General features: G+C 48.2%; 1 protein-coding gene across 1 annotated transcript; it reads right to left on the reverse strand.

Moving 5' to 3' along the window:
• Positions 1-7,632: 7,632 nt before the first annotated feature.
• Positions 7,633-12,418, reverse strand: LOC120753172 (uncharacterized). The gene is made up of 7 exons (XM_040065171.1): positions 12,302-12,418; positions 11,655-11,904; positions 10,746-10,805; positions 9,977-10,108; positions 9,065-9,211; positions 8,221-8,281; positions 7,633-8,049 (listed from the first exon to the last, which is right to left on the reverse strand). Exons 2-7 carry the CDS (start codon positions 11,817-11,819, stop codon positions 7,946-7,948), a joined length of 669 nt encoding a protein of 222 aa, XP_039921105.1. The 5' UTR covers positions 11,820-11,904; positions 12,302-12,418; the 3' UTR covers positions 7,633-7,945.
• Between the last annotated feature and the right edge of the window lie 10 nt (positions 12,419-12,428).

The following is a 12,428-nucleotide window of genomic DNA, read 5'->3' on the forward strand; positions in this document are numbered from 1 at the left end:
CTGTTATCACTTGTTTTCAATAATTATAATAGGAATTATAATAGAATTCCGTATGGTCAAAAAAGTGCTGTGGGGGAGTTAAAGGAGTTTCTAGTTTCTGTCTCTGGTTGACAGTTTCTACAAAAAAGACTGTCACAATACTTGGACTACTGTCAGTGTTTTCTTGCAATGACTCTGGGTGGTTTTGAGGCATCTGGAGCACCCACCTGATGATTCAGAGTTCAGTATTTGCTTCAGATTCCAGAAGAATGGCAAGCGATACAACAGTTACAAAAATAGCAATTACTGACCCTTGGATGTAAGTCAAGACCCTAAAGGAGTCTTCTCCATTACTATTCTTCTAGTCTTACCTTGTTCAGAAATAAAACCTCTTTTAACTTTATAAATTTGTTGAAAGCCATATTCCTTGTCCCCTCTATGAGTATTGCCATTCCACCAGAACGTACACTTCTGATACTCTTTTTTTTTTCCAGAGTCCTGCTTTTGAGGTCATTGACTGATGTTGCTTAACATTGCAATTCCCTGATAAATGTAGAGCCATGTGTTATTTAAAAGTAATAGTAATGTTACTTTTTAATGTAACACTCTGGTGTTTCTGTGCAAATCAACACCCCACCAGCACATAACCTTAAATCTAAAGTCAAAAATAACAGGAGAAGCTGTCATTATTCTAGGAGTCGCAAAACAATCCCACTGTTCTGATGATGTGGGATTTTTTTCTCCTTCCTCTGTTGATGCTGGGTGCTCAAAGGAGGCCTCATTTATCCAGCTGAATGGCATCATCAGTGAGGGCTGTGAGGAGGCATTGAGAGAGGAAGAATGGCTGCTGGGTTCCAGGGATTTTCTGGGATTCACTGGGCTCTGCGCAGCCTCCCACCTGCAAAATAGAAGAACGTGCTGAAGGCAGCTCCTTGTAGTTTTGGGAGCTGTTTCCAGGGCTCAAAGGAAGGCAAGTCAGAGCTACTGGTCATCCAGGGACATTCCCTGGGGTGCACAGTCCCTGGGGGGATGTTACTGACAGTATTGTTCTCTGTCTTGCTGAACCATCGCTGCTTAATGTGAATCACAAATTACTGAACACTTAGCTAAGCATTCGAAATTAATGGAAAACAAATTTCCCAGCAATACCAGTGATCATTAAAAAAAACCCAACAAAACAAAATAGAGCATAATCCTCTCCCTGGCCCCGCCTTTAACAAATATGCTGCTCTTACTAGGAAGTTCTTCCCTCTGAGGGTGTTGAGGCTCTGGCACAGGTTGCCCAGAGCACCTGTGGATGCTCTGTCCCCAGAAGTGTTCAAGGCCTGGCTGGGTGAAGCTCTGGGCAGATGGAAACTGAGAGTCATGAGACCCTGATCTCAGCTCAGTACTTCCTTTTTTATTATTTTACTGTTTCTGCTGCCCTTCTGGTAAGGTCACAGGCAGCAAAAAAGGCTGGTGTGAGGCAATATGCTTGGTGATTTTCTTCTAAAAAACATCACACTGTGCTTCTAAATCAGGAAGATTTAGAGGCCTCATAAAGCAGAAGCTGCTTTTGCAAACCATTTATCCTCTCCAAAGCCTGGACAGGAAAACACTTGAAATGCTCAGGGGGCTTTGAGGTGCTCCTTGCCCTTCATAGTCCTCTGTCCCTCGGACCTTTCTTCAGTAAAGGAAGGGCAGACAAAGAGGAAAAGACTAAACTGACCCTAAAACACATGGAACAGCTTTTCTATTTACTTCAAGGTGTTTTTAACACATTAATAAATTAGAGACAGTGAAGAGCTGCTGCCCCCTGCCACCAGAGATTAAGTAAAGCTTGTGCTAATCAAGAGAGGGTTCTCGAGTTCCTGTGCCTCCTCATGGCTGCCTCAGGTGCTAGCTTCAGTTCTGGGTTAATATCTGAGCCACTGTGATGCTGCAGTTAAAAAGCACAAATGCTGGCAGCCCTTGTCAGGCTCACAGTGCTTTTGTCAAAATGCAGCTGACCTGAAAGAGCAGATTTCAATGCTTTCATCTATCATTAAAGAGGTATATCTCATTTATATGCGTGATGATTTACCCTCTGGGGTGAATAAAGATATATATTCTATCTATGTATCGAAGATGATGGCCAGAAAATGTGTGTATTCACATCACCATAGGCATAGATATTTTTGCATCATAATGCAACACTTAGGGGAGTGCTGTGTGGAATTCTAACTCTCTTTGATTTGTGGTACATGATGCTGGTGGGATTCCAGCTCTAGCATCTGCTTTAAGGCTCCAGCTCTCAGGCTTTATGGGGGAAGAGCTGTTGAATGAAGCAAAAACTTGGGTCATTCGAGGTTGGGAGGCTGCCTGCATCAGACAAAATAAGAAACACAGAAGCAACTGCTATAAGACACATTTAGAGCAAAGAATTTGGAAACTGAAAACACCATCTGTCATCCTGAATCACTCTTAGGGTTTTTGGATGAGGGGCAAGGGCTTAGCAATATTTGCACGTCCTGTGCCACCATAAATGTAGCATACACAGCAACTAACATCGACTAAATAAGAAAGTGATGAGTGTATTTAAAAACGTGTAGTGGACAGAAGCCAGAGGATGAAACATGAACTATGAAACAAAGTAATTTTAAATGACATAAACATCAAGTCAATGAAAGAGGACACAGATTTCTGTAGCTTTGAAGCTGTAACTGCAAAAAGAGAAAGGGAAGGAGGAAGGGAGGGGAAAAAATTACGACAACATCTCAGAAAGTGCAAGTGAAAGTGTGCAGTTTGATAATGTGCTTGTGTTAGGCTGACCTGAAGAGGTGCAGGACAAAGCAGTTCCTGCTTTTATGGAGGAGCTGCTAGGGAAGTCTGGGAAATGCTGTTTGCTTTAATGGGCTTCCCTCCTCAAGTCAGGGGTAAGTTCAGGGACTTCTCCCTGTACTTACACAATGTTAGTGCTGGAGAACCATGGAATGGTATCTCAGTTTTAAAGGGACTTATAAGGATCAGTGGGATCTTAAAGGTCCTTTCCAGCCTAAAGAAGTCTGTGGTTCTATGATCCTAGGAAACAAGAAATCAAAGTCTGACTCCAAAAAATGCGTGTTATGCTTCTTATATTAGGTGGGGTTTCTGCTGAGTATAAGGAAAAGAAAAAAAAAAAGGGAATATTCCTCCTCTCAGCTGAAGGCAAATACCACTTCCTATTTTCTGATCACATCTGCATTTTGATTCATTAGTGGTGCTCCTGTCCTTCCCCAGCTCTTTAAGGCTCTCCTCCGTAGCCTGCCTTTCCCTAGCAGTCAGCAGCATTTTTAATGAGCAAGACCTATGTATTCCCCACACAAAATATTTTAGGCCCGTTCATCTACCTGTAGTGAAGCTTCACTTCAGTTCCCAACTACAAGCTAAAACAGTGTGGTCTGTGGAGGTACAGAACTGTGGCTGTATCCCCTGGTTTCTCACTGCCTTTTTGGCAGAAAAAGGGAAAAACATCGGTGCCCAGCAAAGACTGCCCTGACCCTGAGCACCAGCAGCTCAGCAGCACAGGGCAGGAACTGCACAAAACAGATAGCTGTGGGGGAAAAAAATAATCAGATATAAATATCTTTTTATTTATATATATGTATGTATGTATGTATATAAAATCCCAAAGGGGCTTGTTGTCAAAGAAGCGCCTGAAAGGGTTTCCTGATCCGCACCATGATGAAGATCCCTCCTCTTTCCCTCCTCTTCTGCACCTCCTGCCCCTTCTGTGGGGGAAATGACTTCAAAAAATTCTTTGCCCTTAGTTGAACATTAACTTCCAGAATCAGCTTCCCCGATTAACCTTCTGATTGCGCTGGGTGATTATCTCAGGCGCCTGCTAATGGAGAGGGCCTGCAGGCCCGGCTTTGATCCGCCGGGGGGTTTCGTGTGCCCTGCTCTGTGCCTCAGGGGATCGGGTAATGCTCGTCTCGGCCTGCGTGAGGTGAAGCAGCGTGGCTGTCCAGACGGCCAGGGCGCTCAGAGCGCTCAGAGCGCTTCGATAAAACTTCTGAAGGCTTTCGGCATCAGCACCTCGTTATCTCAGAGCCTCCCGTAACTTTTCTCTGCTGCAATCCCACGGGCAGCTCCACACAGCTGTGGCTCTTTCCCTGCCCTCTGCAGTTCCAGCTGGCTCCCTCCTGTCCCCACAGTGCAGCCATCTCACCCTGTCTGTCCCTCACACACCCTCCTCTCCCCACAGCTCAGCCATCTCACCCTGTCTGTCCCTCACACACCCTCCTCTCCCCACAGCTCAGCCATCTCACCCTGTCTGTCCCTCACACACCCTCCTGTCCCCACAGCACGGCCATCTCACCCTGTCTGTCCCTCACACACCCTCCTGTCCCCACAGCACGGCCATCTCACCCTGTCTGTCCCTCACACAGCCTCCTGTCCCCACAGCGCAGCCATCTCACCCTGTCTGTCCCTCACACACCCTCCTGTCCCCACAGCACGGCCATCTCACCCTGTCTGTCCCTCACACAGCCTCCTGTCCCCACAGCTCAGCCATCTCACCCTGTCTGTCCCTCACACAGCCTCCTGTCCCCAGCTCAGCCATCTCACCCTGTCTGTCCCTCACACACCCTCCTGTCCCCACAGCTCAGCCATCTCACCCTGTCTGTCCCTCACACACCCTCCTCTCCCCACAGCACGGCCATCTCACCCTGTCTGTCCCTCACACTATCTCCTGTCCCTCCCTCCCCACAGCACGGCCAGCTGACCCCAAACAGACCCCTAACTCGCTCTTTATCACACCCATGGCTGTGAGGGCCATTATCCCACTCTTGGATAATGGACACAGCTGCGATATATCGGGGCAAGGCTGCCCTCAGCACCATCTCTGCCTCCCCCGCAGTCTATCTCCCCACAAAGAAGGTTTTTTTGATGTAAACGCCTTGTCTTTGACTGAATACAAGCGTTCCTGACACAGAGTGAGGACAGAGTGCTTGGGGGCCACGATGGGGGTCCGTAACTCCACCTGACTTCCAGCAGTGAAAGCTGAGGGTGACACAAGCCATGGAGTATCCCTGGAGATGCAGGAAGGCACTGTACCTTGCACACAGGAACAGGATCTAAATATAGCACTGGAAACAGCAGTCAGGAATATATTTTCTGCAACACTAACCAGAGAGGCGTAACATTAAACTGCTAATCAGTTTCCACCAATTTCCATTCCGGGGCAGTCGTTTTTCTGGAGAAGCCCACTTTTGTGGAAAGAGCTGCTGAAATCGTGCGTCCATGAGTGATCTGCAATAGCTGCACCACTGGAAGGACTGTGTAAGAAATAAGCCAGCTCATAGCTGCTGATAAATCCACTGCACACATTTTTATTCAGAAGTAGCATAGAGCACACTTTCCTTTTACACCCCAAGACTTCCACGTGCGCTGCTAAGGCTGTTTCACAGCCAGAAGAGTCCCTGCCACGCCCGTCACCAAATGCCACCGATCAAAGGCTTTCAAAGCTGGGCTGGTGCTCAGATTGTGTCCCAGGGCTGTGCCAGGAGGGCCTGACCCGCAGCAGCCATGGTGGCACCGCCACCCTCATCCCAGGAATCATCTGCCCGAGCCGATGCGAACGGCACAGCGTTTGAACAAGGACTGGTGATGTGTGGCTCTGCACGCTCACAGTCAAAGCAAATGGTCCTGCTCAAGCAGCAGTCACGTGCTGTCGAATTACGCTCAGTGCATCACGCTGCAGCGAGTGGCGTTGGAGCAGCACTTCTGGGTGGGACCCTAACCCCCACCCAGAAATGGTGCAGAGGCTGAGCAGGGCATTCTAGCAATGCAAAATCCATTTTAGGCTAACCAGAGCCACGCTGCTTTCAGCTGTCAGTGAGCCCAATGCCCTCTGAGGGAGTCTGAGCTTCTTCTGATATACAAGAACAGCAGTTTGTGTTAATTGAGAAGAAACTCCCCAGCATTTCATGGCAGAAGCATCTGAGGACAGGGAAAGCAGTTGTGCTTTGATGCCTGTTGGCAGGCACTATTTCAGAGGAAAAGGCACAGCATCCCAATTTGAACCACGACGTTTGAATTCATTTATTGAAGCAGTTAAAACATGAATACCTTCCAATGAACAAGACACCAGCTGTGTTTTGGTTGGCACAGGGGTTGTTCCAGGTGATCCCCAGAGGTCCCTTCCAACCTCAGCCATGCTGTGGCTCTGCAGGCAAGGCAATGAAGGTGTTCAGAGCCAAAGTCAGGGAGAATTTGGCTACTGTGGCACACAGTTAAGCCTCCCAAGTTAAGCTGCTGGCCCAAAGATGGGGACAGCTTCCCTGGCTGAATCTGGGCAGTGAAGGAAGCAATTTGTGACCTGAGGAGGGCTGTGGAGGGAGCCTGGTGGTTAGGGCTACTCTCTTGATCTGAGATATTCCCAGACATTGATAATTTTAGTGGTTAAAGTCAGTAACAGATTCACGTGGCGAGCACCTTACACACAAAAGGGTGCCAGACTGGGACTTCCTCAGGGTATTCCTCTGTTCAAGATGACAACAAAAGCTGCGTAACACCTTCATAGAACCATTACAAAATCGTAGAATTGTTTGGTAGTGACCTTAAAGATCACCTCATGCTGACCCCCTACCACAGACAGGGACACCTTCCACAGACCAGGCTGCTCAGAGCCCCATCCAAGCTGGCCTTGAGCTTTCAGTGATGGGTCATCCACAGCTTCTCTGGACAGTCTGTGCCAGTGTGTCACCACCCTCACAGCAAAGAATTTCTTCCCAATATCTAATCCAAACCCACCTTATTTAGTTTAAAGCCATTTAGGTATTGGAGTCCCTCCACCAGCATTACAAAAAGGACTTCAGTCTTTAGAGAAAAAAATGAATCAAGAACAACTCTTCTCTCGGGACCATGAAAAGCACCTTACTTGCTGCAGCTAGAGCAGCTTTATGTGAGATCATTCCTGGAGTAACATGCCTCACGGTGGGCATGGCTTATCCTCAAGGTTTCTCAAGGTGGGAACTTATTTTCCAGGCCCTGTTCAAATGCTGCGTTAACCTGTATGATGGGCTAAGTCATCTGCCACTCCCTGTTCAAGGTCTGCAGGCAAGGTAAACACTTGACATTCACCTAAAAGTGAAACATCAAGCACACATGGGAATTCCATGTACTTCAGGAGATGACAGAACCTCACTGGAAGCTGTAGCTCCTCGGCCTAGAGGACGAAGAGGTGCCCCAGAGAAAATACAATAAAACACCTTGGTCTAGATCTGTAACGAATTTTAGCAGAATGGGCTCTAAAATAAGGATTTCTTTTAAACTCTCAATCTACAAAATAGAAATAGGAAAAGCTGAACTGAATTCAGAAGATTCAAGTTGCTTCATAAGAGGAGCTACTGCAGCTCCAGTGCCTGCCACACTCAGTAGTTACACTTCAGTGCTGAAACTAATTGTGCTGACACATGTGCACCCCACAGAAGCCACATTTTGACAGAGGTACCTGAATGGCGTTATTAAGGCTTCATATCAAAAACCTTACTTGCCCCCATTCCTACCAAGAAGGAAAGGGAAACGCTCTGAAGCTCAAGGATGAAGTGCATCCTTCATAGTTATCCAAATAATCCATGCAGTAAGAGGGAGAAATCGAGACAGCAGTTGAAGAAAAAGAAATTGTATTTAATATTTAAATGCCTAAGGCTAGCACTGCTACACAAATTACACCATGAATTCTAGTGAAATAAGACGTGATTTAAGTACAAAAGCTGGAGGAAAAAATGCTCTCCCCTTCCAGAGGCAATGAGGTATTTTCACTATACAAAGTCTGAAAGTTCAAAATCACCAGCAGATCTTTCCCTCTGCTCTGCGATCTCTGCTCAGTGCTGGCCATTCACTAGTTTGCTCTGTGTGTTTGTGTTCTTTCAAATGGCCAAGGAAAAGTGCAAAGCCAACTTTAAAGATTCAGAACTTCCTGCGTCTCTCTTGTCAGGTTTGAACAAAATGTTCGGCCACTTTTTCAAGTCAGTCTGATATATGGTGGGGGTTTGGATGTGTCTTCCTCTGCATCTACATCCTGGGCTGGAAACCGATCTGGGAAGTTAAAATTTCTGCCTCCAGGACCTGTGTGAGAAACGAAAGAGAAAACCATTAAACACGGTATAGACGTTTGCACAAAATCCCGAGTTCCTTTTGGTTATCAGGATCTTGGCCTAGGATGTAAACCTTGTTCAGAACGCTCCTTCCTCATCCCTGGTGAACATCCAGACACGTGGAGGCAAAAGAGTTACTCACTTTGTACAGCACAAACCATTTCCACAGCCTGATTTTGGTCCTCATTAGGTTGCAACCACTCCTGGGGGAAAAAACAGCACCATCAAACACCTCACCTGGAAAGAGGATACACCTGAACCCTTTTGTCTCAAAACTCTGTGCAGCCCACTCCTCCTAACACATTTTGGTTGGAAAGTTTAAAGCAGCCTCCCATTACCTGCTCTGTGTGTTTAGTCAGGAACAGCTGCCTCGTGGCCTGCCCCCTTTAATTCCTCACCAAAGCAAATGGCTGGATGTGCACGTTTGATAACACAGCACCACGAGTGCTCTGGTAGAGAAGCAGCTGGTGTTTATTTATCTACTGAGCTCACTTAGCAGAGATGCCCTGTGCCCCGTCACTTGAGGCAGAGGCCTTGTGCACGAGGGGCAGATGACACACGTCAGCACCCCTGCACTTCACACACGGCACAGGAGGTGCTTTTGTTACTGGCTTTGAAGTTCCACTGTGTAAGTACCAGTAAGTCTTTGTAATGCTGCACCAGAAGCAACAGCTGTTGGCTTAAAGATGAGAGGAACCGGTTTTTTGAGGACAGCAGGGATTTATGGGGAAAGGGGCCACAGTAGCTTTAGCACAAATGGTTTGGAAAATAGAGATAACTTACATCAGACCTTGCATGAGATAGTAAAAGGAAAAAATCTGAGAAATATAAAACCCTTCGAACAGCCCACTTAATTTCTTAGAATTAGCCCTGCATGACTGAGGTAGGAGCTGAGACTAGGTTTATAGGAGAAAAAAAATACCCTGTCCCCAGTTTCTTCCACACCCTCAGTAGAAATAAACTTGTGCCCGAGGCTCCTCACTCACCATCCCGGTTACACTGTCGTAGCAGGAGCAGCGTGGAAGGCTCCGGCATCCCAAGTAAGCCATGGCCAGAACAAAAAAGGCACTGCAGATGGATGCAGCCAGCATGGCTATGTTAGCAGCCTTGACAACTTTACTGAGTATGAACCTCTGCAAACACAAAAGGTGAAGCCATATTCAAAAAGTGACGCCCTCCACCAAAAAAATAATCTAATGACTGCTAGAGTGCTGCGACGGCATGACAGGAGATCGATTCGGAGTCAGTGTTTTTTAAGGCTTTTCTGTGTTCTGAAAAACAAGGCAAGTATGAACCTCAAACAGAGCAAGCAGTGAAATAAGGCTGCTGACAGAATGTGAGATGCTATGCAATGGCACTGGGTTTGGAAATGGCTTTGACAACGAGTAAAAACCCAAGGAATGGCTGCTCTTCTTCACACTGAATAGGAGAAACATCGTCTTGCTGCCCTGACATTTTGATCTGTCCTGCAATAAACTGGTGATCAGCTTTGAGCATCTGGAATGCCTTCACCCCCACAGCAAGCAATTGCTTGAAGACTGGAGATAAAAAGGCTTCGTTCCTCCTCTTCAGCTTTACTGCAGAGGATGCACTTGAAATAAGACCAGGTTTATCCAGCTGGCCTGTAGCTGCTGTATCTTTGTCACCTGAGGTGCTGGCTGGAGAGATCCGAGCCTTGCTCCAGGCCTGGGATACCCTCAGCGCCTTGCCCTGAGCAGCACCAGTATTTCCTCACGGCTCAGCCCGCACCAGCCCTCTGCACTAAGAAGCAAAAGCAGCCAACCTGACCTAGTGTCCCCCCTCCTGGGAGTCTGGTCCTGTTTGTAAGCCACATCCGGCCCTGTCTGCAGATGAAGGGTGTCGTGTTCCCCAGTAATAATCACGGTATCAATACTCACAGTATGGATAACATGGACTGGGACAGAACTCGGCTCCTCCTCTTCACCATAGCTCAGTGTGAGGGAGCTATAAACTATGACAACGAGGATGGCAACGTAAGAGATTATGGAAGCAACTACCAGCACATTCACCTAGACAGACAGAGAGTTTTAGTGAGAAAAAGAAGGGGAGCAGGAATTAAAGCTGTCCTTTGGCAAACACAAGCATTACAGGTAGCCTTTGACCTACCATAACACTACAACGTCCCCAGCAGCAGCAGTCACTTAGAAGCCAAACACAGAGAAGTAGAGGTTTTTATAATACTGAGTTTCTGAGCTACAGCTGAGTCCTGAATATTAATCAGAGGTGCTACCTAAAGATTTATCTTAAAGATCTCTTATTTACGTACAATTTCCTCCCTTGGAGTTTACACAGCTGGAGAAACCTGCCTAGGAAATGCAAACCTCTTAACTCATTTCATATTTTAGTGTACACAGCACTAAACAACATGAAGGACCACCCAAAGAAAAGCATTGAAATTAAGTGTTTTGACAGGTTTTTGCTTTTTACTTGGCCCAGTGCCTGTCTGCTGCAGCAGAAAGCAAGGTAACACTGCATCCTCCTCCTGCTCACGAACACAGCAGCTTCTGCGAAGATAACTCAAAGAAATAAACTCTTAATTCTGCAGGACGACCGGGCAGCTCATTCCCTCCTCAAACTGTTCTTGACTGCCCCAACGTTTAGCCCCTGCCCCCCACACACAAACACCCATCTGCCCCTCCAGCTTACGAGAATTGGGTTCTTCCTCTGCGAGGAGAACAAAGCCAGGACGCCTGGGACTCCCATCACCTGCGGAGCACAAAAGGGGTTGGCAGCTTGGGAGACTAGTATCAGATTTGGAAGATAAACCGCTGCAGAGTAATGAAAAGCCCGTGTTTTGTTTCCAAGGCTTGGATCAGAGTAACTGCTGTGTCAGAAATTGGAAAAGAATTGTGCATTTCTTCTGTTTTCCTCAGCAGCATCTCCTGGGGGCAGGACACGGGTGTCCCGTATCTTGTCCACTTGCTACTGCTGACCAGGGCTTTATGGGGTGGGCCAGAACAATGAAACTGATTAAGTCTGATTTAAGGTGCTAAAAATGCATGCTGCTTTCCCCAGTCCACGTGCATCTTGCAGAGGAAAGGAAGACACTAATGAAAGGAGATGTGCAGCCACTGCACTGGAGAGAGCTCTTCATTCCCTGCAGCACGGCTCAGCAGGGTAAATCCAGGGAGCAGGGACACCTCCTGCCCACTCCTCACTGCAGGACCAAAGTTAGGGGCACTGTGCTGTGGGACAGAGATCATCCCCCAGATGTTCATCTGTCTGAACAGAGGATGAGGTGTTCCCCTCCTAATCTTTGGCGACCTCTCTGCAGTCACTATCCTTCTGCAAAAAAGCAGAAGGATAGTGTCAATTGTCACTATGCCCCATTTTCTACATTATCCAGCAGAAATGTATTTAATTTAGTTCCTTCAAAGGAAAGTCTGCTCGCATTCTTCTGCTTGTACCACGAGTTATTAACTGAGTTCAAAGCATAAAACAAGGGAAGAGCTGGCAAGAAATCCTGGCTTCCCTCCCACCCCCAATGTGAGTACTGGTAGGTGGCAGTGGGGAAAGCAAACCACTGCAAAACAAAGCACAGAAAATAGAGTTTACCATGCCGGCCCAAATCGGAGCTCTGGTTTTGCCCAGCTGAGACTCTGTTCTGAAGATACCATCTATGAACCCGCTGGTGACACAGACTGTGCTGAAGGCTATCTGGAACATCCCCAGCACGACCATGTTCCTCTGGTTAAAGATGAAATATCGATACCGATCCATGCTGCTCTGATTCCCACACAGACCCCCGAACGGGGAGACTGGCGAGCTGCCCCAGAGCCTTCCAGGGTCGGGAGAACGGCTCTTCCTGGGCAGGGGAGAGAGAGAGAAGGGCCAGGATCATCAGCACGGGCATGGTCGGGAGCGCAGGGCCAGCACCGGGAGTACAGAGCTCGCTCCTCAGCGGGTGACTGGCACACCATTCCCGACCTTTCTGGAGCGGAACGCGCGATCCTCGCCTCAGACCGCTCCCCCGGGGCTTTCCGCTGCCCGGAGGCACAGGGGGCGCTCAGGATTTCTCCCATTTGGAAGTTAAACAGAACCCAGCCCCGATACCGCCCGTGGCTGCTGCCGGTCACCGCACGCCCTCTGCAGGGGCGGCTCTGGCTCCGTCTCCCGGGTCCTCCCGTGTCCTCCCGGGTCCTCCCGGGTCCCCTTGTTCCGTTCCGATCCCGCTGGAAGCGCCACGCCCGCTGCGCCCTCACCTGCAGCGGCACCGGCCGGCGCTCCCCGGGGAGAGCTCCTGCTCCTGCTCCTTGCTCCTGCTCCTGCTCCGCGGCCAGGGAAAGAGGCTCCGAGCCGGGGCCGAAAGAAACCAGCGAGGCCGGGACA

The sequence above is a fragment of the Hirundo rustica genome, chromosome 5 (assembly GCF_015227805.2).
Source record: "Hirundo rustica isolate bHirRus1 chromosome 5, bHirRus1.pri.v3, whole genome shotgun sequence".
NCBI lineage: Eukaryota > Metazoa > Chordata > Aves > Passeriformes > Hirundinidae > Hirundo > Hirundo rustica.

What these genes read in the sequence shown, in the direction of transcription:
- LOC120753172 (XM_040065171.1), bottom strand. Translation starts at nt 11,819, where the DNA reads ATGGATCGGTATCGATATTTCATCTTTAACCAGAGGAACATGGTCGTG. An exon ending in CTCCGATTTGGGCCGGCATG is followed by an intron (nt 10,806 to 11,654) that starts GTAAACTCTATT and finishes TGTGCTCCGCAG; the next exon opens with GTGATGGGAGTCCCAGGCGT. An exon ending in AGAGGAAGAACCCAATTCTC is followed by an intron (nt 10,109 to 10,745) that starts GTAAGCTGGAGG and finishes CTGTCTGTCTAG; the next exon opens with GTGAATGTGCTGGTAGTTGC.